At 44.1% G+C, this 26944-nt stretch overlaps 1 protein-coding gene and 1 long non-coding RNA gene across 6 annotated transcripts; one reads left to right on the top strand and one right to left on the bottom strand.

The window, feature by feature from the left end:
• Positions 1-321: 321 nt before the first annotated feature.
• Positions 322-25613, bottom strand: Arpc2 (actin related protein 2/3 complex, subunit 2). Of its 5 annotated transcripts, none has more exons than XM_087565389.1 (11): positions 25560-25613; positions 25213-25294; positions 21592-21626; positions 19472-19584; positions 16127-16172; positions 13587-13773; positions 11852-11945; positions 5235-5361; positions 3958-4058; positions 3367-3467; positions 322-748 (listed from the first exon to the last, which is right to left on the bottom strand). In XM_087565389.1, exons 2-11 carry the CDS (start codon positions 25284-25286, stop codon positions 724-726), a joined length of 903 nt encoding a protein of 300 aa, XP_087421515.1. In that variant the 5' UTR covers positions 25287-25294; positions 25560-25613; the 3' UTR covers positions 322-723.
• On the top strand, positions 25434-26079 carry LOC103690558 (uncharacterized). The gene is made up of 2 exons (XR_015629646.1): positions 25434-25705; positions 25944-26079. It is a non-coding gene; the product is annotated as an uncharacterized LOC103690558 (long non-coding RNA).
• The last annotated feature ends 865 nt before the right edge of the window (positions 26080-26944 follow it).

The raw sequence follows: 26944 nt of genomic DNA, 5'->3' as shown, positions 1-26944 counted from the left end.
ACAATGCAGAAAGCATGTTTAAACAAACAAACAAACAAACAAACAAACAAACAAACAAACAAACCTACAATCCCAGAATTCAGAAAGCTGAGGATTGAAGATTGCTGGAGTGTTTGAGGCCAACATGGGCTACCAATAAAATGAACCCAAACAAGTCTCCCACTTCTTCCCTGACCACCCCAGTTTACACACCAGCCCTTCCTTCCTCTAGAGAAGGGAGGCTCCAAACTACGTTGACTTGCTGGTTCAAGGGCAGTACAGATCCACCCTTTCCTCCTCTCTTTTGGACTCACAGTCCAGAAAAATCAACTAATTCTCAAGTAAGATAGAAAGATTTTCTTTATTAATGACCCCAACCGTATTTCTTTAGATACAGGAGTTTTGAACTCAAATACTTAGAAGAAAACAAGTTAAGATTGCATTACCTGCAACTCATTACCAGTAACATATTGCAAAGCAAACAGCTTGGAAAAGGAAGGGGAGTGAGGGAGGAAAAATAAAAGGGAATTAAGTTGATCAAGTGAGTTTTTAATTCTTAGGAACTATCAAGTCCTTGCAAGCACAGCTCGTTTCTGCAGCGTATTTGCCAAACTCGTACAAAATGGAACCCAAACGGAGAATCCCTTAAGAACCTGGAGAAGGTGCAACATGAAGGGCTACGATTATCCAGTAGCAAGCGGTCCAGCCTTCGGTCAACAGTGCTTCCTCCTCAGTTCCCAAGAGTTAGCGGGATGAAAAAGTCTTCCCCCTTCAAAAGCAGAGACAGAGCAAAGGCTTACTCCACATGTCCTTTCCTCCCATCCTATACTCTAGGCTTGGGGTGAGGGAAGGGAGAATCTTTAGTAATGGTGCTAGAGACACAGGTCTCAGTTGAGACCCAGCTTTCACAGAATGGGTTCACTACTACCTTTCTTCCAACTCAATACCAGGCGTCAAACCCATAAGCACACTGGATGTTCCCAGCAGATGAAAAAATTGTCTTTTTTAAGACAGTGTCTCACTCTGTGGCCCTGGATGGCCTAGAACTATGTGGACTAGGCCTGCCTCTGCCTCCTGAGTGCCAGGACAAAGGCATGTGCTACCACAACCACTTTTCTCTAGTTTTCAGATGGCTTAGATGGACCTGAATTTCAGCTCACTGAGGCTCCTTCTACCCAGTTGATCCCATTTAGCTAACAATTTCTTATCTTTCAAGAGGAGGTAGAAAGTTCAAGCCACCTTAGAAATTTCAAGCATTAGCTACGTATGCTGGTATATGCTTTTAATCCCAGCACTTAGGACGTGAAGGCAGGCGCATCTCTGTAAGTTCCAGGATAGCCAGGGCTATATAGTGAGATTCCGGCAAAAACAAAAAACAAAGAACAAAAGAAACACCCAACCAAAACAAACAAACAAACAAACAAAAAAAAACAACAAAAAAAAACAAAACAAACAAACAAAAAAACCCAACTTCAAAGGCTAAAGACATTCTGGTTGACATGTGGGAGGTACACTGTGGCTCACAGAGCACTTGCTTAGTTCTGGCTTCCTGAGCTGGTACCCTTTTCTACCCAGGAAATCCTCAGAGGGGTTACTAGACCTTACTTGGTACTTACTCCAAGGGCATTCATTGGAAAAGTAGCCTGGAGTTGAGAAGCAAGAACTTCGGGAAAGGAGAGCAGAGACAGCGCTCCCTTTGTCGTGCTTACCCAAATCAAACTTCCCCACAAGAAGAGCCGAGCACTGTGTTGTGCTGACTCCACAGGCAACTCCTAGTCTGGGCCCACACTCCTAACAGGCCCGATTTTACTCCACTGTCTATGGTTAGCAGAATTCCTCAGGCTCCTCCATCAGGACAGGAATCAACTCCTGCCTCTTTCTGTCCAATTTGGCAGCAACTGCCTGCTGGCCACAGACAGAGTGTTAACAGTAGTTATCAGGGTGAAGGTAAGTAAGTGTTGCAAGCAGTCTCAGGGCTATCTTAACATCCCACCTTTCGACCTTTCTGTTCAATTCTGTTTTTCTTCGCTTGCTTTGCCTGTGTGTAAAGGCCAGGAGTCAGCAGTCAATCCCCCCCACCCTTTGAGACAGGGTCCTACTTGACAGCTCTGGATGGCTTGGAACTTGCTGGTCTTGAAATCACTGAGACTAGCTGGGTGGTGATGATGTACACCTTTAAAGCCACTGTTTGGGAGGCAGAGGCAGGAGGATCTCTGAGGTCCAGGCCAGCCTGATCTACAAAGATTCCAAGATAGCCAGGGCTACACAGTGGCTTGACTATGCTTGGCCCGTGAGAAGTGGGACTATTGGGAGATGTGGCCTCATTGGAGGAAGTGGATCACTGTGGGGGTGGGTGTTGAAGCTCCTCCCAGTGTGGAAGAAATCAGTTACTCTGGCTGCAGTCAGATCAAGGTGCAGAACTCTCCTTCCCTCTGCCTGGACACAGCCATGCTTCCTGCCATGATGATATTGGACTGAACCTCTGAAACTGTAAGCCAGCACCAATTAAACGTTTGCCTTTATAAGAGTTTCTTGGATCACAGTGTCTCTTCGCAGCAATGGACACTCTAAACCTTGTCTCAAAAACAACCAACCAAATCTTCCTGCTTCAGTCCCCCGAAGCCACAGAAGCTGGTTCTGTGGTTCTGACACACCACCCAGAGCAAGTCTTCTTTCCCTCCAAGTCACACAGTGGTGACTGGTGGAGAGCACTTTTGTAAGACGGGAGGGGAGGGGGGAAGGGAAGAACCTGCAGGCACCAGCAGACAAAGTCTTGAAGGGACAGACAGAACAAGTGCCTGCCTCTTCAGGCATGCCCTTCCTCACCCACCAGGTAAAGCTTTTGCACTTTTTAATAAGCTATGCAGGTGCCACACCTTGATATGGCATTTGATACAGTCTCTGAACAGAGACCAGATGAAACGGCAACCTTCAGGCTGTAGGTGGCATCACAGAAAGTCAGGAGACTTCCCCTCAGGCACAGTTGCCTGATGTTCCTGGGACTGGAAACCCTCACCTACTACACTGTAACTCATCTAAGCTCTCAAACAGCAATGGAGTCTAACTAGGTACAGTGGCCTCACACACAGGGGTGTGGGGAGAGCTAAAGGTGTTCTGAATGCCACCCACACTAGAGTCAACTCTCTAGGCCTCACACCTCGTTGGCCATTTGCGTATACAGAGCCACACTGCTTACTGCTTGGCTTGTCATCTTCCTCCCTGGCAAAGGCAGCCTCTGCCCTGTACACCTTTCCTGCGGAGAGCAGACTAGAAGTGCATCCAGGCGAAGCCCTTCCTCTTGCACTTTGGCAGCTATACACACGGCCTGCAGGCCTCACACATGGCACTCTTTAGTCCCGAGCTGCGGGTACCAGGGATGGGACTTACGTGATTGTTTTCATTTCTTTTTTCTCGGCATCTGGGCGTGCACGGTTGAGCACCTTAAGGAAGTCGGATGTTTTTGCTCGCATTCGTGTATGAATATAGGCCTAAGAGCAAACACAGAAGAACTGAAGCAGGCTCATGTTCTAGAAAGTGTTCAATAGGGTAAGTCATGGGGTATGTTGGGGAGCTCCTGAGGGGAACAGGGTGGCTAAGCAGTAATACCTTAGCCCTCTGCTACAGGCAGGACGAGGGAGAGGGGAGAGAGGGAAAGAGGAAGGAAAGGGTAGTGAGGGTCAGAGTGTGCTAGCCAAGTGTAGCCACTGAGCTACACTTCTGGTCCAAGAGATGGTTTCTGTAACTTTTTAAAGATTTTTTTTTTAAACTGTATACGCATGCCTGTATGAATTTATGTATACCATGTATGTGTGTGTATCCCTAGGGGTCAGAAGAAAGCATCAGGTTACTGAGAACTGATCTTGGGTCCACTGAAAGAGCAGTTACGTTCTCTGACTGTTGAGCGATCTCTTCACCCCCATGGGGCAGTGTCTACTGAGAGTCAATCAATGACTCCATAAGGACGCTGGTGCCTCTCACCTTAGAGCACTTAATGTGGTAGTGCAGATAGTCCCGGAACGTGTGGATCAGGTTGATGGTGTTGTCTCGAGCAGTGGCATTGGTGTGGCGAGGGAACAGCACTAAGGTGGGACAAAAACAGGCATTGCAGTGGTGTGTGCGCTACCTCAGGCAACACAGTCAAGAGCGTGCCAATGAGCACAGCAGTGGGGCACACGACACAGAAACCAAGTATGATTCTGGGCACTCATTTCAAATCTGGATACCATACTGAGCTCTAGCTTTCAGGTTTAGGAACAAAGTGCTGGTCCTGGGTCCTTGGTGCTAAAGCAGACTGTTACTATCAGAAGAACTATGTTCTGAAGAAAACTCATTTGCTGATCATGACAACAACCCCAATGCAGGCCTGGCAGGATACGCCGCTCTTCACCCATAGGCCTGCACATGCTATCCTGACATGCAGTGGGGCAGACCTGCATCTGCTCCTGTTCATACTGTTCTTGTCCCACTAACACCAAGAGCCCTGAGTCCTACCAACTGTGCTGCAATGAACAGCTGAGGAGAAAAGGTACATCTCTGGTTCTCAGTCTACCTTGGTGTGTAGAAAAAGAGAAAAGTGAACATCAGACAAGGTAGAGCATTCTATTCCAGGTTTACCAAGATTTAAGCACCATGGAAAAGAAGTGAGGACAATGAAAGTGACATGATGTCAACTGTAAGATGCACGTCAGTTCAAGAATCGTGTGGGATGCCCAGCTGTGGAACAGGCCTTTAATCCCAGCAACTGAGAGACAGAGGCAGGTGGATCTGAGTTTGAGCCCAGCCTGGTCTACATGGCCAGTCCTAGGATAGCCAGGGCTAGAGACTCCTTGTCTCAAAAAGAAATAAGTAAATACTAAATCAATCAATCAATCAATCAATCAATCAAGAATGTGGGAGAAAACTATTCACTAGCAACAAACAGCTGTAGCTCTTCAGCTGCCACGCAATGCTGACCTGGCCCACCCCTAACTCCTGACATCACAAGTTACCCCTTTTTCTTATCACCTAAGAAAAACAGGAAATGATGACCGCAGCAAAATAGTACCTATCTTTGTCCCCCGTGACACCAATCCCAGCTCAGGAGAGGAATCACAAACATGCTGTGCTTGCTTTTGCCCTCTAAAAATGCTCCTTAAGACCGCCTAGATTTAGGCACCTCCACCCTGCTAATGAAATGAGGGTTGTTCTGTGCAGTTCTGTGCAGGGCCAGGTGTGTGGGCAAGCACTCTACCGCTGAACTACCTCTCCAGCCTCACCAAAGGTGATGTAGCCAATGTTGTCACCCACGGCAGCATCTGTGTCTTTCAGTTCTAGAGGAGGTTCCCTGTGGCTAAAAAGGACCTGGGGGGCTGTGTGGCTGGCTCTTCGTCCTTCTTTGAACTCCTGTGGAGATACAGCAAGGGAAATTTGTATGAGATGAGCAGCACTTTATCCACGCCACATGTTAGGATCTTTGTAGTCCTTCTGACCAGCAGATAACTAAAAATGAACCGTTAAACCCCAGGTACAAGAAGTGCCAGCTGCTTTCAGTGTACACCAGATTCAAAAAGACTAGAGAACACTGAACAAGCCAGATCTTCAGACTGATACAAAGTACAGCAACGCAACCCTTTCTCCTTTCTTATTTTGGACTAACATGGCAAAAACCAGCTGGATTTCAAGGCCAGGCTGGGCTACACACAGCAAGCAACACGCCCACCAGGGCAGAACAGGAGACTGCAGCAGAGAAGGAAACAGCCGCAGCATAGGTCTGGTGACAGCGGACACAGCATTGCAGCTCACTGCTCTCGTGCACAGAGTGAAAAGGGGTTGTTCCTCATTTTTTAAAAGGAAATCTTTAAAGCTTCATGGTAACTAGGACCCAGACTTCAGCTGGAGTTTTTTAAAGTTCTATACCAACTGGCTCTTACCAACTGGCTGAGTTCCCAACACTCCCTTGGTTCTTACTCCTTTGCTTTTCCCCATGCCCTTCACCCACTGGCCTCCAGGCAGGGCTTTATGTAGCTGGGCTGATTTTAAACTCACTAAGAGATGGCCAAGCCACCATCACTCTCCAGTATGATGTGGACTTTTTGTTTTGTTTTTTTAGATTTTTATTTTATTTATATGAGCACACTGTAGCTATCTTCAGACACACCAGAAGAGAGCATCCGATCTCATTACAGATGGTTGTGAATTGAACTCAGGACCTCAGGAAGAGCAGTCAGTGTTCTAAACTGCTGGGCCAGCTCTCCAGTCCAGTGAGGACTTAAATATGGGTACTCTGAATGTATATGATAAGAACTTTTAATTCCTGATTATCTGGCCTCTACATTCTCAGTATACTAATCTTTTACTTTCAGTTTCATGAATGCCACACTTTTATTGGGTGCTGGGCCCTTGGTTAAGCACTGTTGAACTATGAGATCTTCACCTGTTATTGTTTAGAATTTATCAATTAAAACTCTAAAGCAGGGCTGGAGAGATGGCTCTGTGGTTAAGAGCACTGACTGCTCTTCTAGAGGTCTTGAGTTCAAATCTCAGGACCCACACAGTGGCTCACAACCATCTGCAATAGGATGTTCTAAAGTGTCTGAAGACAACTACAGTGTACTCACATATAAATAAAATAAATAAATCTTTAAAAACAAAACAAACTCTAAAGCAAATTTAACCCTTTCTGTTAGGGCTAAAGATGACAGAATGAAAGAAACTCAGTTGTCTTAGGAGGGTGGGGCAGGGGAATCAAGTCAGGCTAGCATGGATTACAAATAAAGACTCTCCCCCAATTAAACAAACACACAGTAAGAAAATTCTGATTAGCCAGGAGCACACAGAGGCGTCATCTCAGAACTTGGAAGGGGACATACCTGATAGTTCAAGGCTAGTCCCAGCCTATAGGAGACTCTGTCTCAAAGTAAACCAAACAACCCAAAATAATAAAAGAGCCCATGTCCTAACAAAGTATCATGCTTATCAAACTCTAAGAAAAAAAGACTAGGGTATTAAAAAAACAAAACAACAATCAAGAACCCAGGCCATTCCTTCTATCCTTTAATCCCCAGACTTTATGGATCCCTATACAAAACAGGAGTGACTGGAACATCCCTCTCCCAGGGTTCCCAGCAACGACAGCAGTAATGCAAAGCCTTGAACTCCCTGCCTAGGAACCCTGCCCTTTAAAGGGGAGGAAAGGAAAAAAAAAAAAAGACACAATCCAACAAATAGACTGACTAGGTCTCCTCAAACAAGGCAGCTGCATGAAGCTAAGGCCAGTCTCAGGGTTAAGACACTGAACACACACGGTCAAGCAGCCATTTGACAGAAGTGTTGCTGTGACTGCTGCTGCTCACACAGCACTTCTACAGTCAGCCTCTAACAGCCAGGGACAACTGGCTACTTAACGGGAGCTACCATTCACTACCCTTCTGTACTTCACTACTCATTAGGGCAACTGGCTTCCCTGCCAGGCTGAGTTCCTTAGGCCAAAGCTCCAGCTTTATCCCTATTTCTTCTCTGTCCTTCAAAGAGTCTGTTTAGCACAGTCCTGCTGAGTAAGAGAAAGCATCCCTACCCCCTCGGTACAGAGCCACTGCAATGCGCAGGAAGGGGCAAGGACTAAGCTTCCATTTGTATTGCAAGTAGGAAGAACACTGGGTGGTGGTCTGAATGAAGATGGCCCCCACAGATTGATAGGGAGTGGCACCATTGGGAAGTATGGCCTAGTTTGAGTAGGTGTGGCTAACTACTGGAGGAAGTGTATGATATAGGATGGGTGCTGAGGCCTGGCCTAGTCAGTGGTCACTCTGTCTTCCTGCTGCCTGTCAATCCAGATGCAGAACTCTTATCTCCTCTCTGTTTGCAAGCCACTTTGCTTCCCACCATGACAACAATGAATTAAACCTCTGAACTGTAAGCCAGCCCCAATTAAATGTTTATCTTCACAGCAATAGAAACTCTATTGCACACTGATTATCAAATCTCAAGCCAAATACAGATCACGTGTTATTTTGCTTCTTTTATACACTGCCTCTGAGATAGCACTGCCTGGCTGTTGGGTTATGGAGAAGGGAAGGACATAGTGTTAGCTTAGCTCCCTTCCCAACATACATTTTTCCTTAAAGGAAAGATATTTGGAGACAGGGTATATGCTGTAAAGTCAACACTTGGGAAAAGATTATGAATTCAAGATCACGGTGGTGCATGCCTTTAATCAAAGCACTCAGGAGGGAGGGGCAGGCAGATTCTCTGAGTTTGAGACTAGCCTGGTCTATGTATCAAGGTCCAGGACAGCCATGACTATACAGTAGGACCCTGTCTCAACCATATTGCCCACAAAGAACAAAACAAAATCAATAGAAAGCAAACAAACACACAGAAATCAAGATCATTCTTGGTTACAACAAGACTTGTCTCTCTTCTTCTCTACACCGCCCTGCCCCAGAAGATTTAATCAACACTTTCTGCAGCAGGAAGTAGCCTTTAGCCAGCTTCACGTCATCTCTTCTTCCCTGCTTTCCCTTGAAACAACAACAGCAATCAGCCCCTCCAAACAGATGCCGTCTTCATTATCTATTACACAGAAATCAGATTGCTTTTTTTCTCCTCTCTGACTGGACATCTGCTCAATACCAAGACACTATTTTTTATAAAATTTCATTATATATGAGTACACTGTAGCTGTCCTCAGACACACCAGAAGAGGGCATCAGATCCTATTACAGATGGTTGTGAGCCACCATGTGAATGCTGGGATTTGAACTCATGTCCTCTGGAGTGCTCTTAACCACCGAGCCATCTCTCCAGCCCTCTACTTCTTCTTTTTTTTTTTTTTGGAGCTGGGGACCGAACCCAGGGCCTTGTGCTTCCTAGGTAAGCGCTCTACCACTGAGCTAAATCCTCAGCCCCCCTCTACTTCTTTTTAAAAAACATTTATTACATTTTATTTGCTCTGTACTGTAGCACATGCATGGAGACCAGAGAACGACTTTAGGAAGATGGTTCCTTCATTCCACCATGTAGGACCTTGGGATGGAATGTAGGCCACTGTGTTTGGTGGCAAATGACTTTACTTGTCAAACCCATGGTACTATTTCTTTCTTTCAGGAAAGTATAATTTATTCTGGAGATAAGCTATTTATGAAAAAGGAGCATCTTTTTCATCAGGGTGTAATTCAAGCAGGAGATAGTGACAGACTCCAGAGCTCAGGAGACAAAGGCAGGAGGACCAGGAGTTACTGGCCAGCCTGGGCTGCATATGAGACTGTCTAAGAAAACAGAAGTGCTCATGTGAGTAGCACATACACTAAAACTGGAACGTGCACTAGGATCAGCATGGCCCATGTGTAAAAATGACATGGAGATCCCACGCTTTTATTTTATTAGGCCAATGCAACAGAGTGTGTGTCTAAACATAAGCAGTTGCCAGATGTGGTGACAGACCCTCTAATTCCAGCACACGGGTGGTGGGGGAGCAGACTGCTCCAAATGTGAAAATAGCTAGGTAAACACTTGAGTTCTGGGATAGCCTGGGCTGCACGGTGAGAGGCTGTCTGTTTTAAGGAAATCAAAAAGGGAGGTTGGGGATTTAGCTCAGTGGTAGAGCACTTGCCTTGCAAGCGCAAGGCCCTGGGTTTGGTCCCCAGCTCTGAAAAAAAAGAATAAAGAAAAAGAAAAAGAAAAAGCAAAGCAAAACAAACCTTTTTCTGGATTCAGGAAAAATCTTAGGTGATTAACTTGGTCATCATGGTCACTAAAGCAAATCACCCTAGCCTCTGATACAGAGAAGGTGGCCTCTGATACAGAGAAGGTGGCCTCTGATACGGAGAAGGTGGCCTCTGATACAGAGAAGGTGGCCTCTGATACAGAGAAGGTGGCCTCTGATACAGAGAAGGTGGCCTCTGATACGGAGAAGGTGGCCGGGAAGACGGGTCACATATCATGGAACAGTCATGGGCTAGACATACGGGCAGCACAAACAAAAAGCAAAAACAAAACCACTACAATAGGCTGCTTTCCGTTTTAGGTACTACTGTCTCACCACATGAACGCTGAAGAGCCTTAAATTCATACTCTCCTCCACACACACAAAAGTGGGAAAAGACTGTAAAGAAGTTATACTATACACATATACACATACACTAAACCAGTCAAAATCTAAAATCTAAATTTGTATTTCATAGTTTGAATAATTAGTTGCTAGCCTACATTTAGCCCAATTTCCTAACTAATGTATTTAGTTCCCGCTAATTCTGCAGAATTATGAAATTCTGTGTAAGGGCTTACTGTTAAGAGTCAGCTATTTAGACTTCTGCTTTCTTCACGGAAACCCAAAACTATCAAATGCCAAGTGTTAACGCTCAAGTTTCTCTGCACAGGACTCCTAGAGTGTCTGACTAGTTAAGTCTCAGTACGAGGCCATTACTGAGGACAGCGTTTTGAAAAGTTCCCCTGCTAGGTAGGAGGCAGCTCAAACACATCCGTATTGTGATGAGCACAACTGTCTTTCGAGTCTATGGGGGGAGAGGGAGGAGATTCTGCTTCAGAATTTTCTTCCTAAGGAAAATTGAGATAAGGTCTTACTCTATATAGCCTAGGCCATTTTGCAATAATCCTCCTACCTCGGGCCTCTAAGTGGTTGGATTAGAGGCTGGGCTATAAGCCCGGCTACTTCAGAATTTAAAAAAAATAAATAAAAAAATAAATAAAAAATAAAGCAGCATTCACCATTCTGCCAAGGATAGGTAAATGTATTAGAACTTTAAAAAAACTAACCAATAAGCTCTCAATGTCCAAGAGCCAGTGCCTGGCCAGCAGACAAGACAACACACTCACAATGGGTCTAGAATATGCTAAGTCCCACCGTACCAAAATTTCAAGGACAAAATGTTCTTCTAAACCCCATGACTCTTCCCAGCAGGAGGCAATCTACAGTGACTCACTTAGCCGTGATGTGGCATGGCTCTCCTGTCAGTCAGGCTATACTCCATCTACTGTATGTTATTCCCTACTTTGGAATTCATTATTGACCATTCCAAAAAGGCATGGAACCTGAACCAAACCAAGAGTAGACCTGGCTACAAACTGAGCTAACACAAGACATAAGGAAATGAGACCACACTTGAGATCAAGGACTTTGCCACTGAAGGAAGGATAGTTACTACTCAGTCAAGATTAATTCACCCTCTTGCTTTGTCCTGCAAAAGGCCAGAACCATCAACAAGAAACAGACATCCATGTTTTGGAGGGGGGCTATGCTGGTTGGTTTTTGTCAACTTGATACAAACCTAGACATATCAGGGAAGAGGGACCCTTGTGGCAGAATTGTCTTCCTTAGGTTGTGCTGTGGGCATGTCTGTGGGGCATTTTCCTGATTAATGATTGATTTGTAAGGACCCAGCTCTTCATGTAGGGTGGCACTCCTGGGCTGGTGGTTCTGGATATGAGGAATCAGGCTGAGCAAGTTATGGGGAACAAGCCAGAGAGCAACACTTCTCCAGGGTTCCTGCTGCAGTTCCTGCTTCTAGGTTTTGAGCTATCAGGACTTCCTTCAGAGATGAACTGTGACCTGGAAGTCTAAGGTGGAATAAATCCCTTTCTTCCAAGTTGTCTTTGGCCACAGTGTTTTATCACAGCAACAAAGAAGCAAACTACGACAGGGTTGTTCCTTACATTTTCCAGTTAACACTGACAAACTGTTGTCTTTTCTATTCCATGGCCTACAGGATATGTACACTGTTCTGTTCCTGTTACCATTTGCCCAGGCACTGCAGGCCAAACCTGGGACCTTGTGCATATCAGGTAAATGCTCTACCGTTGAGTTTTGAGTTCACACAAGCATGTAAAGACTTAACTCCCTGCAGCACAATTTCCCCTCAAGATTTTTGCTCCGTACCTGCATGAACACCTTTCCAATGACCACATCGTCGTCATCCTTAAAAACTGTGCTGAAGACTACTGTGACTCTGTCTTTTTTAGATTCCACATACCTGAGGGCACAAAACTCAGGAATTAATAAGTACAGCACCAGAAGAACTGTTTTTAACCTCACTTGCAAGTAGAAGGGTGAAATCCCAATCTCTAATCAACAGAACAGAGGTGAACCAGAGACTAGCATTTGGAGTCAGGAAAGGCAGGGCAATAAAAGCATTAGCAAAGTTAGGTTTCTTTATTTTGTATGTATTAGGCATTTTAAGTTAGTGATTCTTAGAATGTCATTTATTAAAAAAATCTCTTTACATATGCTAGGATCCATACATGTATGTATGAATTTATATAATTCATACATATAACTTAAGAGCTGCAGTAACAGTATCTATATTCAGCATCTGGTGCTCGATTATCTGGGATATTTTTAAAAATTTTTATGTGTTTTTTTAAATTTATTTATTTATTATACATAAGTACACTGTAGCTCTCTTCAGACACACCAGAAGAGGGCATCAGATCTCCTTACAGATGGTTCTGAGCCACCACGTGGTTGCTGGGAATCGAACTCAGGACCTCTGGAAGAACAGTCAGTGCTCTTAGCCGCTGAGCCATCTCTCCAGCCCATGTGTTATTTAATTTGGTGTGTATGGTATGCATGGGGTGTTTTGTCTGTCCATATACCTGTGCACATGTGCGCCTGATGCCCTGGAAGTGAGGTTACAGATCATTGTGAGTTGTCATGTGGGTTGAAAACTGAACTTGGATTCTCTGGAAAAGCAGTAAGGATTCTGAAGGGCTGAACTATCTCCCCTGCCCAAGGGAAACTCTTCAATAAGAGAATCAGAAAAGTAGTGCCTTGAGCCTGCAGATGGCTCAGTGGGTAAGAGCACTGGCTGCCTTTCCAGAAGACAAGAGTTTAATTCCCACTGTACAAGGCAGCCCAAAACCACAAAGTACCAAAACACATAAATAGTAAGTAAATATAAAAAATAAACACATTAAAAAAATTATAAGGGCTGGAGAGATGGCTCAGCGGTTAAGAGCACCCCACTGCTCTTCCAGAGGTCCTGAGTTCAATTCCCAGCAACCACATGGTGGCTCACAACCATCTGTAAAGAGATCCGATGCCCTCTTCTGGTGTATCTGAAGACAGCTACAGTGTACTTATATATAATAAATGAATAAATCTTTAAAAAAAAAAGTAATTTAAAAAAAAAATCATAAAATTAGTTCCTTAAGGGGTTGGGGATTTAGCTCAGTAGTAGAGCGCTTGCCTAGGAAGCGCAAGGCCCTGGGTTCGGTCCCCAGCTGTGAAAAAAAGAACAAAAAAAAAAAAAAAAAAAAATTAGTTCCTTAAAGGAAAGCATAGGATTTTCTTTTCATCTTCTGTCAACTTTAGATGCTGAGAAGTGGTCTATTTTTTTCTTATCATTATATCCCAGATTAAGAAAGTCTATAAGAGGGTTGGGGATTTAGCTCAGTGGTAGAGCGCTTGCCTAGCAAGCGCAAGGCCCTGGGTTCGGTCCCCAGCTCCGAAAAAAAGAAAAGGAAAAAAAAAAAAAAAAAAAAAAAAAAAGGAAGTCTATAAGAATTTCAACAGGATCCATATACCAGAGTTTAAGGTCTGATTATACTCTATTTCTTTAAGTGCCTTGTGAGATGGCCACACTCAGGCTTGAGCAGCAAAAGTTCATACTTACATGGTCTCATCATCTCTATAATGGATAACTGCTCTGTTCTCTCCTTCTTTGCCCTCTTCTTGGAATTGGAAGTATTTCTCAAACACAGAGGCAAAACAATTTCGCTTCAACATGCCAGCCTGATGCACAATAGAATCCTTGGATGCAGGTAGATTTTCCAGGTCATATAGCAAAGACACATTGTATCCTTGTGGGAGGAAAAAAAACCCCATCAGTTATATGAAAGCCAACCAACAAAAACCAAATCAAAACCATCTCTCCCAAGTAAACATAGTGTAGAGGGAATTGTTCATCTCTACATACCTTATACTACAATATGTAAATATTTATAACTAGTTAATAAATCCCAAGCAGTATCAAAGATAAATAGTTACAAATAATATATTGGGAAGAAGTAACAATCTGGAACTCCAATGAGAACTTTAGTGTCCTGGAGACAGTTGGGAAGGAGGACTGTATGAAGCTGTACAAGTCTGTATTTTCTCCAACATTTAATACACATGGCCAGCAGGTGAAAGCTTTCTCGGAATAAAATATGACACACACACCCTCACCATTGTAAACCCTCGGTGAGAGGAGGCAGGGTAGAAAATCTGTTTCTCACAGATATACTTCCTCAATAGCATTTATCTGAAAATGTAAATTTCCATTGTTTTCAGAATTCTACTTCATTTGACCCCCAAGCCTTTCTTCAAAGAAGTCAGGACAGATAAGCTTATCTCCACTTAGAGAGAAAAGTACTTCAGAGAAGCAGGGACTTGTTAAATATAGCATAACATAGTTTACTCTGTTTTGAATTGAACAGAAGTGGGTCCAAATTCTGGCCTCAATGTATGACCTTGGAAAACTGTCCAACCTCTACAATGTCCTCATCTGTGGCAAAAGTGGGAAGGGGAGGTCCTAGGGTGGTGGTGGAGGAAAATGTAGTAGGTAGAAGGAAGCAGATGGCTGTGAACATCAAGCTAGGTACAAGTACAGTATTTAAGTAGGCATGTGGTTGCAGGACAACAATGCCAGCCAGCATTCAAGAGTCTGAGGTTGGTATCTTGAGTTCCAGGACAGCCTGGGCTACATACGAAAATATCTCTAAAATATCCAATAGAATTTATGGATGGGGTCACCAATAAATGGGGCAGAACAGGGACTAAGAATCATGTTTACTGACCACTCAGTGACCCTGCCTCCTTCTGTCCCATGAATGCCAGGAAAAGACTAATCAAGTCAGTAATGGTATACCAAAGTCTATACGTATTTTCTCAAGAATGTCTTTAAACTGCTGGGTATCATTAAAAAACAGTAAATGATGGGAATATAGTACCAGAACCATATGGTACTCATATTCCCAAATAATCAACTGCTATACTATTTATTATTAATAAGGTTCTTGGGCCTACTTCCCCTACCTACCTTTCTGAGAACACACGGTATTTCTATCTCCACTCTAAGTAAAGCTTTGCCCATTTTTGTTACATTGATATAAAAAATTTTAAACTAATCACTGATTTTTGTTTTAACCTGAAGTTATAAAAGCCTGTAAGATGGCATATGGGTTCTAGGAATTGAACCTGGGTCCTTTGGAATAGCAATCAGTGCTCTCTAACTGCTAAAACATCTCTCCATCTCTTAACCTTGTATTTTTAGAAATAGGGGTTGCCAATTAGGCTAGCCTAGCTACAAGCAAGCTCTGGGATTATCTGTGTGGTGTGGCAGCCCTGGTGCTATTTGTGTTCATGTTAATTCTGCTTCCTCAAGAGGAGAAGGAGTGGATCAGACTCAGGTGATTTCATGTGAACCTTCTCCCCATTCTAACTGGTCAAATAAAGGCTAGACCCTGTGACTGGGCAGTGGAAAGAAAAGGTGGGGCTGGAGGTTTTAGAGAGTGGGGAACGCAAGGGAAGAGGAGAGGAAGAAGATGGAGGAAGAGGAGGTAGAAGGACGATGGAATAGAACAACATGGCCAGGAGAAGTCATAAGTGGCAAGGGATCTCATAGCTGGGGAATAGTACAGTGGTAAACCTGCCTGATCTAGGTGTGCGGCTTATTAATACTGTGGCTGAGTTGTGTGCTTATTATTATTAAGGTTGGGGATTGATTCCAACACTTGTGATTTCCCCAGCACTGGGATTACAACTGTGCATTGTTTCTTAACTAGACGCTGCTGTTCAATCTTGGGCCTTCATGCTTTGGAGATAACTGCTTTGCAAACTGAGTTATCTCCCCAGTGCCAAGAGATTTTATGATTATGCTCAAAGAGCACTCGATCCGACAAAGGAGGCTCCTCTGGTTAAAGGATCTGAAGAATCATTCTTGGGCGTTAATATTAACTCACCTACCAATTCTTAACCCACTGTGTATCACACTGAAAAAAGTAGAACCTTTTAACAGCTACTCATTTAGAGGGAGCTGACTCAAGAACTGGGCTCCTGCAGATGTATTTTATAGAATCAAAGTTTAAACAGAATCCTCTAGCTACAAAAGGTGGGACACAAACAGGACCTGGTGCTCTGCCATCAATCACAGCTGCTAGCTCAACTACATACCTGATTCTGGGTTCACCAAGAAACTTCCGTATACTCTCTTTAGTAACTGGGGAGAGAGAGAGAAGAAAAGTTAATCCAAAATTTGTGATAATTTCATTGTTTTATGAAACACACAGTACTTTGATAAACTTTTCCTAAACTAATCTGCTTAATTTTCAATTGGTGGGTGGCAAACTAGAGGGAAAAGTGAATTCATCTAGGTGACAAAACAGATCTCTCATAGAACTGGATTATAGTCCAAAGGTTAGTTCAGTGGCTGTCTCTCAAAGATCTGTTTTCTCTTTCAGATTCTACACTGCACTCTGTAGAGTAGAGGCAGGCAAGTTCAGGTAAGACAAAAGAGTACATAAACTAAACACAGGCTGAAGTCTCGCCCAGGAGAACGAAACGGTAAAGACTGATTTCCAGGCACTGACTTCCGTTAGTCGGTATGCTAAAAGTGTGTGCTATAAAATAACTTAGCTCATAGTTGGCGTTGAACGCAAAGGGCAATGGATAACAACCTGAGTAAGCTAGTAATACCATTATTCTACACAACACTGTCTACCTACCTGGAACTTCCTCATCCAAAACACACACTCTGCTAACTATGTCCCAGCTTTGGAAGTAGAGCATAAACAAAAGCCTCATTACATTCAACGGCTGTCTAAAGGTGTATGAATGTTCTCATCTTATATGCAACGAACTCTCTAGGCAGCATTAAAATAAACAAAACTATGTTTTATGATCCATTTGAAAACCCTAAAAAAAAATCCATTAAAGGTTAATAAGGCCCTTCACTCCCAACCCATTCCTTTTCTTGGTTGATGCCAGAGACCAAACTCAAACTCAGAGCCTTGTAGAAGCTTTTCACCATGGGGCTATGCACCCCAGAGAAGCCACTCTTAAATATTCTTTAGAATTATCTTAAGTAAAGGCCTCAAAATACTTTAGTGAGTTACTTCCTAACATTTTTATACTCAATTCTCATCTACAGAATTCAGTAACAGTGTGAATCCCAAAGTGTGAATTCACGATCACACTTGTTTACATAGAGAGAAAAGCAGGCAATGCCCCAGGCAATTACTAGGTAGTGATTATGCCACAAAGTGAACTTTTACAGAAGAGGAATTTAGGAGAAGGGCTCAAGGTCACAGACCTTTGGCAACATGTGGAGTTTTGATCTTCAGGTGTTCTACACACCACTTCTCCTAAAAGTCTGGGGTATAACAGGAACATTGGCATGCCCCCTCTGAATATAATCCTACACAATTGATACTGAAGAAAGGGAGTATCAAACACAGGGAAGCCAAAGCTCCTCCAGTCTTACCAAGTGAATATTGTGAAATTTATAAAGTATTTAGAGCCACATTTATAATTCTTTTTATTCCTTTGTTCTTTAAAATATCTTTTATTAAATATCTGTTTATGGTACATATACGTTGATCCCATTAAAGATGGTTGTGAGCCACCATGTGGTTGCTGGGAATTGAACTCAGAACCTCTGGAAGATCAGACAGGGAGTGCTCTTAACTGCTGAGCCATCTGTCCAGCCCTAAATACTTAATTTTTTATTTATGATTATTATCATGTGTGTGGCTGCTGGTGCCAAGTGTGGAGGTCAGAAGACAACTTCTAGAAGTCAAGTTTTCTCCTTCCATCATGATTCTGGAGGCTGAAGTCAGGCCACCAGCTTTGCATGTCGAGTGCTTTCACCCACTGAGCCATTGAGGCCTTCTCTGTTTCTGCATCATAACCATTGTACACTTCTCTGCTATTTTCCCAAGACCAGTCTCACTGTATAACCCACAGTGGCCTGGAGCTCATGATCCCCCTGCAAACCCTGCCCGCCCGCCCCCCCCCCTCCACTGGGCTCACGCTGTCTCCACAGCAGCACACTGTTCACTCACACTTCCAACCTTGACTCACCTTTACATCTGTGCCTCTTTTTAATAGTTGGGAGAAGAGGAAGTCAGCCTACCTACTTATAACTATTAAACCTGCCTACGGAGCAGCAGAGCGTTCTGCTTTTAAAAAGGGCCTGTGAAACAGTAACAAGCTTCCTGTGGTTATCACAGGCTGGTCACTGTTTAACCAACCTAGGGAGTCACTTACTCCACTCCCACACTGGGAATGTCGCTCCTTCCCCCACTTGGGCTCTTTGGCCTATGTGGGAGCTATGAAAACTGCAATGTGTTCCAGAGTTCCACTAGCAGACCAAGCACAGGATGGAATGAGTCTTTACAAATCCAAACCAGGTTGGGTCGCAAGCTGCAACAGACCAGCTTGCCTTCTGATAAAACTACCTCAAATTCCCTCCAGTTACTTCTCTCCCTTCAGCAAATCAAAAGCACCTGAACAAAAAAGGGCCCAGCTCCCTACAGATCTTAGAACTCTAAGTCTGATTTTAGAGCAAGACTTTACAAGCTCTAGATCACATTCCTTAGTACACAGCCTTTCAGAAATCTGAAGTTGTTCAAAAGCTACCACTCTCAGAGAGAGAAATGGCTGCTTCTTCATGGAGCAGATTAAGAGAGCCTAGTTCGTTAAAACTGATTCAGGAACTGAGTCATACTTCCTGCTTTGAGACCCAACCACAATGTGCACACACTGGTGTAAAGCATTTTCTTTCTTCCATAAATGGCTCACCCCAGAGCAACTGCAGTTCAACAGGAACCACACCTCCTCCTTTGGCTATCCAAAGCCAAGGCACAAGGCACCAGGCCGCACTTCCCTATGGTATAGTTATAAGGATAGGTGGAAAGGTCAGTTCGAAAGAAAAGTCACTTAAAAAGGTTGACAAAACAGTTATTTATGCTTCACTTTCAGAATGAAAACCAAGACTATGAAGTTTAATGCAGCACAAATTCCAAGCCACCTTGATAAGATTCTAAATATGGGACAGAACCTGTCTCACTGTTGCCATAACTATTTTTGTACAGTTAAGGAAATATTGTTATTTCTGGAGGACTAGCTGTTTTGTTTTCATTCTTTTGTAAAATCTGTCTAACCTAAATGATTTGAGAAGAATAAATTCCGAGCTGGGTGTGGTGGTACATGCCTATAATTCTAGCACTTGGAAGATGACGGCAATCAGGAATTGGAGGCTTTCCATCAAGCCTGCGCTACCTGAGACCTTTATAAAAAAGCTTCTAAACTTTGCTCAGGAAATACTGCTCCAAGATAAAACCAAGCAAGCAAAGAGCCAAAATCTTCTCTGGAAAACACTGTTATGGGGAATGGAATTTGGAACCCCCAGCTAGCTGTATAAAGTGGCCTGTTTGATGTAGCCCCCCTTGAAGGGCAGGGGGCCAACAAATGGTAAAGTAAACACAAGAGTTCCAAGGAAACCAATGTGGGACTTACCTCATCAGCTCCGTGTGCCTGAAGTTCCTTGTAGAATTTCAAAGAAATACTGACCATCACTTTTGTTTTGTCTCCATTAGGATTTGAAATATGATAAAGGACGCCATCAAAATCTGTGAAAAAAAGCAAGAAAGATTGCTCACTCTGGAAACAGGAGTAATCTCCCAGCACCTACCACAGGGCTGGCCATGAGGAGGCCTCTGATAAGAAAGATGCAAGTAAAATGATGTTTATTTTTAGTTCATGGGAAGCCAACTGAAAAACTGCTATGGAATTGCTCCATGGCCTCCTCTTTGGTCTCCCTTAAAATTACAAAGCTATTTTTAGTGTAACCATAGTTTATACTAAAGTAACAGTAAAAAAACTTCACTGTGACATGTTTCTAAGAGAAAGAAAGCTATAAACAACTCTACTTATGTAGCATTAATGCTGATCAGCACATGGGGCTTTGATCAAAATGTACTCACCCCACCTTAATTTATTACAAAGCAAATTCTAGACATCTAATCCATACATACATCAAGATGTATCTTTGGGAGACATAATATTACAAGAACATAACCATAATCAGTCGTGCTCAAATTCAAACAAAAGATTCTACTTTAATATTAAATACCTGGTAAGCTATTCAACTATTACCAACTGTCTCAAAACAACAAAAAAACCTCCACAAACACTGTTGTCTTAAATATATGAGTTAAGGAAGAGATGGCTCAGTAGTTAAGAGCACTGGCTCCTCTTCCTGAGGTCCTGAGTTCTATTCCCAGCAACCACATGGTGGCTCACAACCATCTGTAATGGGATACGATGCCCTCTTCTGGTGTGTCTGAAGACAGCTACAGTGTATTTATATGTAATAAATAAATAAATCTTTATAAAAATATTTGAATTAAAATCTAACAAGATCGGGCTGGAGAGATGGCTCAGTGGTTAAGAGCACTGACTGCTCTTCCAGAGGTCCTGAGTTCAATTCCTAGCAACCACATGGTGGCTCACAACCATCTGTAATAGGATTCAATGCCCTCTTCTGGTGTGTCTGAGGACAGTGTACTCACATACATAAAATAATAAATAAATAAGTATTTTAAAATCTAACAAGATCAAGACAAGACAAATGATTATCTTTGAAGTCGCTTAATCTCTGGGCATCTCTTGAGGCTCCTTCTTCCTGCACTACGAAGTAACCTGGGCACTGCAGCACTACTGAAGCTAGGTGCTGAGGGCCAAAATGCAGAGAACTTGCATGGGAACCACGGCAATCATGCGGACTGGGCACTGATGGCAATGAGGATGCACAGATGGCATCCACCTTAGGAGCTACAAATCTTCTCAGATCGCCTGGTCAAGCACTTGCCTTTCTGGACACTTAGCTGTAAAATCTGAGCTCACATTTGACTAGCCAATTCTTTTTTTTTTCTTTTGTTTTATGAAACACAGTTTCACCATGTGGCTCTAGCTAGCCTAGAACTCTCCAGGTAAACCAACCTGACCTCAAACTTACAGAGACCCACCTACTCTACCTCCTGGGTCCTGGTACAAATGACTTGTATCCCCATACATGGCTAACAGGGAGTGGAAAGAAACACTGTTTCCCTGATCTGACAAACAAGCTACACCATCATCCACCTTGCCTCCCCCAAATGCTAGGCAAACTTAGATGATGGCTACTGGATTATAACTGTAGATTTCCAAAGTAGAAAGACAAACAGTTCTTTGTACAAAACAACCAAATTTCTAAGATATCGTGTCCCCACTCACTAAGATATGTAAGGTAGCTTTATATAGTTTCTGAACTTCAAAGTCAGTTAGCAATGTCATAAGCACATAATTCTTAAAGGCCTCAAGAAAGACTTGACAAAACCTTTTTCAGGGAAGCAGAGCTAGCTTAGTGGTTAAGAAAACTGGCTGTTCTTCCAGAAGACCCAGGTTCACTCCAAGCACCTATATGCCAGCTCACAGCCATTTGCTAGCTCCAATTCCCGGAGATATGATGCCTTCTTCTGGTCTCCTCAGGCATCAGGGACATACAAGGAGCACAGACAAAACACCCACACTAAAATTCTTTTTTTTTCTTTTTTATCTCATCCCTCTCTTAAAGGGGATGAGATAAAGACACTTACCTGCAAATGTCACTTCTACAGCTTCTGGTTTGTTTCTGTAAAACAACAAAAGGCCCTTAGTAAGATAATTTTAGGGTAAGATGGCTTAGGGTGGGGACACTTGCTAGCCAGTCCTATTGATCTCAGCCCTGAGTTGGATCCCCTAGGGCGAAAAGAGAGCGGACTCTTTCAGGTTGTACTCTCAGGCCCACAAATATACACAAACAGATCAAATGTAAATAGGGGAAAATAATTGTACTGTTGCTTGCTTTTAGGAGAATTTTGAAGGGGTCCTGAATTTTACTGAAATTAGAGCATCCTATTTAAATGCAAGCTAACAGATGAAGAGAACACACATTTATTCCTTCTTGGACCTGAACCTGTTAAAGGTGGAAGACAAGACAAAGAACACCTACCTGTAGCTGTGGTAATGCCTCCCTGCCCCCGCCCTTCCCCCACTGCCTATTATTATAATGCCTGTGGAAGTAACATGTCAGACAGAAAAATGGCTAAGTATAGTCATGTAGAATGATTTTGTTTTGTTTAAGGTGAAAGGATGATTTAAGCCATGTACAGCACAGTAAGCTCTGTTCCCTCCCACACATCGTGTTTAGGGTTTTGTATATACCTCCCCCTTACATCATCAAAGCACCTGCCACTTTCCACCAAGCCTGCTGTGGTTCTACCTCATGTTATATTTCAGGTTTTACAGACGTAAATCACAAACCAACACTGGGAAAAAAAAAATCACTGAGCACAGGCAAAGCACATGTTTTCCCGTCTTTTTCACCAGGCTTATGCTCTGGGTCAAGTAAGATTTCTTACCCCCTTTCCTCATCTTCTCATTTATAAAATGGGAGAATGCAAATGACCTCATCACTCTTGTAGAACTGCTACGGACAGGGGTTGGGGATTTAGCTCAGTGGTAGAGCGCTTGCCTAGGAAGCGCAAGGCCCTGGGTTCGGTCCCCAGCTCCGAAAAATAGAACCAAAAAAAAAAAAAACTGCTACGGACAAAACGACAAAATGTAAGACAGGCCTAGAAGACCTTCTGACATGCAACAGCTACTATATGTTTTACTCAAGTAACCCCTAGTAAAAAGCTGTTACACCCTTCTCTTCAATGCCACAAGACTCTACTGCCTCTAGCAGCTTGCTAGCAGTTAATTCAAATGATCCTGGTTTGTTTCACATTTAGGAGACAAGATACACACTTCCATATTTTATCCCATTGCTCGAGACCACTTAAGTAGGAATCTTTTTTAAAAATACACTTTATTTATACACAAAGGCATGTACACATACATGTGAAGAGGCCATCTGATCTGGAACTGGAGTTATGAGCAGTTGGGAGCTACCTTGTAGGTGCTGGGAACTGAACTTATTTCCTCTGTAAGAGCAGATTGTGCTTTCAACTGTTCATCTCCCCAGCCTTTGAGTATGAAAGGAACTGAGAGGAGTTCCAACTCTGCTGGGTAAAAGTGGAATATCTAATGTAGTTTATGAACTTTAAAAGCTGATACTGAGGCTAAATGATATCCTTTAAATAAATTAGCTTTTATTAAGTATATGTTAAAGAAAAAAAAATACCACTTATAGGAAACATCCAAGTTTACCCTGCTTTTTCAAAGCCACCCACACATGATAACACAAGGCAAGTTCATGCCCATAGTCCCAGCATTTGGGACGCAGAGGCAGTTACAGGGTGGTTGGAGCTACACAGGAGACCCTGTCTCAAGAAAACAACAAGAGATGTGGCTAGATGATATTTTATCACTTGGGAGGTGGACACAGGAGGATCAGAGTTCTGTCATCCTGGGTTCAATGTTGAGTTAGAGGCAGATCCTGTCTCAACAAACAAAGGAGAAAGGGTAAATTGCTCCTGAGCTTTTCACTTTCAAATGTACCCAACAAACAAAAGGCAACGAATAACAATAAAACTTTAAAAACCAAGAGTATACATAACCTTTAAAAGTCCGTTAAGTAAAATACTAACAGGACACCACAGGTAGAGGAAGTAATCAAACAAACCCTTCTAGACCTGACAGGCTGTCCTAGTTAAGGACCATACTAACTGACTTAACTAGGGTGGGTGGAGGGATATTAGGGATGTTCTTTTCCCCCAACCCTTAGGTTTGACCTCAACCAGGAGAGTCCCCCACCTTTCAATTGTACCAACAGACTTGAGAAAAATTAACATTAAGAAGAACCTTAATGTTCTAAGTCATAAACACTTAAGGTTTGGGTCTCTCTCTAGCAAGAAAGCACCCCAAGCACTGATCTCCACTGGGAAACACTACTAAGATCCTTTCTAAGTGGCTGGCTGTATGACTTGGGAATATCAAACCACCGCCATTAATATTTTAGTGCATTCTCACAACGCTGCACAAAGCGTGTGCTCAACGGCACTCAGGGCAGGAAACTATGTTCACTGAACGCACCAATTCAAGGACTGTCCTATTTTGTTTGCAGATAAAACGTGGAGCCTTACAAAAGAGACAGAACAGGCAATGTATTCCATGCTTTCAGTGTCAGCGAACCACACGTTCATTATAAATGCTTAGAATTAAAGAGGAGAATGAATGAATCCCCCCTTCCAATCCTCTCCTTTCTGTGGATCTGCAAGCACTTTCCTATTTCCAGTTCCCCGTTCACAGAAACAGTCTGCACTTACCTCCTAACTGTGAAACCAAAATGTGAAGCCCCATCCTCACCAATGAGGAAATGAGGCAAAGGAGTGGCCACAGGCCACCATAAATTAGAACCTAAAACCTCTGCTCAGGTTTTAAATACATTAGGGAGGCAAAGCAGCTTTAAGGGAGGAGTTTGCTTTTTTGTGTTTGACAGAGAAGGGTTGAAATACGTCCCATATTAAGATGCTGATGTTAATAAATAATTATCTTAAGAACTTTATAGATTCTGGGAGAGGCAGCTATTAACCCAGCGGGCATTACTAGAAATCAAAGATCAGGTGTCTTGGATAAGAATTTAAGACACCCAACCAAATCAACCTTGTCTTGAGAGCTAAAGAGAGTGGATGGAGAACTGTTGGCTTTGCCTAAGAGATATGTAACAAAATGGCTAGTGTCTCTCGCAGTAGGTTAGAGGGTTTTTTCCCTCCTAGAAGCCTGGGTCTGCTTTCAGTCTTGCCTCCTGCTTCTCCTGGGGGAGAGATGGGGGTGGGGAAGCAGAATGCCGGTGGCGATCTGGGCCTGCATGTTCTTCCCACCTCATCCTGGGAATTCCTAAAAACTCCATTCAATCCAGCTTCCCCAAAAGGGTGTTTCTGGGTTCGGAACAATGACGGTAAATATAGAGGAAAGTGGGGCCCTCTCTTTCCCCCTTAGGACAGTAGGCTCTCGGACGTGACTTCTGGCCTCGGCTGCCCTCACGTCCCACAGGTCGTCTGTTCTCTGGCACGCCTTGCTCCTGCCCTCTCGTTGCTTCCGCATCCCTGTCTCAGCCTCTCCCCACGCATCTTAGGCCTTCGGCTTACCGCGCCCCGTGGCTTCCCACGTCCATCCTGCTAAGGAAACCCTGAAGCCGCGCCAGGTTCCCGACCTCTTCCCTCTAGGGCTGGGGAGCTGGACGCCACCCGGGATTTAGCTAGGGTCAACTCGGCCTCCTCCCAGTGTGCGCTTACCCGGCGGCCGCGTTCTCGAACTTGAGCGCGAGCGTCTCCTCGATGATGCGGTTGTTCACCTCCAGCAGGATCATGGCGGCGGCTGCCCCGAGCAGGGGAAGGAGAAACAAGGGCGGTGAGGGTGGGCAAGCGAGGGTAGGACTGAGGGAGCGGCCCCGCTGCCCCTGACGAGGGGGGCTGGGTGCGGTAGGTGAGGGGAGAAGGGGACGGGGAGCGGGGTGGGGAGAGGCGGACACACGCGCTGGCCCGGCACGCGCTGCCCGTAGAGGCAGCCACCACCCGACCGACCTGGCCCCCGAAGCTTCAACCCGCCTGCCGAGCCGCCGCCGCCTCCGCCGCCGCCTTACCGACGATCCCGGTCCCCGCCCAGCCCCCGGCTCCAGCCGGCCACTTCCGCTCTCACACCCACTTCCGCTCGCCGCCCGGACGCGCGGCCCCGCGGCGCCATTTCCGCTTCGACCTCGAGCGTGCACACGCCCGCAAGCGCGTCCCGGTAAGGAGGCAAGCAGAGGGCATGCGTGCGCATGCGCGGCACGCCGCCCCGCCTCTCCTGACCAGTTGAGTCCAACGCTCACCTGTCATTCCCTGTTGTCCTTACTACAATCCACCTGCGCCTTTCCCGAATATTCCAGAGGCCCGATTCCACCCTTCCGGTATTATTTCTGAAACCCCGTAAGAAGCTTGTTTTGGGGGAACTTCTTGCTTCTAACTTGTGGATGCTCTTTACTTAGGGCTACCCTGCAGCACCTTCGTGCCTTTCTTTGCCAGCGACTGTTTAGTGGGCATCGTGTAATGCAATATGACGACTTACCCTCCTAAAGCTTATGGTCTGATAAAGGAGACACAATAAATTCTCAATGAACTACACATTGTTACTGGGCAATAAAGGAAAGGAATGAGTAGTCAAGAAAGTTAACAGGAATCCAGATGGGCCTTCCGGGATTCCTGTCACACCTTCATTTCTTTGCTTAAGTGCACCTCAGGTGATCCTCATGGTCCAGTAACTCTGCTACAGTTAGAATTTTCTATCACTGTGCTCCACTGTCCTTTCTGCGTGGGTACCATGTTTCCATTTTTCTCTCTTCCAGGAACAATTTTAATTAAGCCCCTTCTCTATGCAATGAACTTTTTTTTTTTTTTTGGTTTGATAGTGGGAATATTTGTTTTAAGTGTGCAGGTAGGGGCTGGAGTGATGACTCAGAGTTACGTGTACTGACTGCTCTTCCAGAGGTCCTGAGTTCGATTCCCACAACCACATGGTGGCTCACAACCATCTATAATGGAATCCCCTGCCCTCTTCTGGGGTGTCTGAAGACAGCTACAGTGTACTCATATATATGAAAGAAATAAATCGGGGTTGGGGACTTAGCTTAGTGGTAGAGCGCTTGCCTAGCAAGCGCAAGGCCCTGGGTTTGGTCCCCAGCTCCGAAAAAAAGAAAAAAGAAAAAAAAGAAAGAAATCTTTATAAAAGAATGTGTGGGGTTGGGGATTTAGCTCAGGGGTAGAGCGCTTGCCTAGCAAGCACAAGGCCCTGGGTTCGGTCCTCAGCTCCGGAAAAAAAAAAAAAAAAAAAAAAAAAAGAATGTGCAGGTAACTTAGCGGTTAATATTTGCTGCTCTTTAAGAGGACTTGGATTTGATTTACCAGAACCTACATGAAGGCTCACAACCATCCATAACCACGGTCTTACGGGATCTGATGCCTTCTGACTTCCAAGAGCACTAGGCAAGAA

Source organism: Rattus norvegicus, chromosome 9 (genome assembly GCF_021556685.1).
Source record: "Rattus norvegicus strain SHRSP/BbbUtx chromosome 9, alternate assembly SHRSP_T2T, whole genome shotgun sequence".
NCBI classification, from domain to species: domain Eukaryota; kingdom Metazoa; phylum Chordata; class Mammalia; order Rodentia; family Muridae; genus Rattus; species Rattus norvegicus.
This window is presented reverse-complemented; position numbering and strand designations above follow the sequence as displayed.

Coding starts and splice junctions, on each gene's coding strand:
- Arpc2 (XM_087565389.1), bottom strand. CDS start 25,286: ATGATCCTGCTGGAGGTGAACAACCGCATCATCGAGGAGACGCTCGCG. Junction 19,585..21,591: donor TGTAGAAGTGACATTTGCAG/GTAAGTGTCTTT, acceptor TTTTTTTCACAG/ATTTTGATGGCGTCCTTTAT. Junction 13,774..16,126: donor CTTGGTGAACCCAGAATCAG/GTATGTAGTTGA, acceptor TCCTCCCACAAG/GATACAATGTGTCTTTGCTA.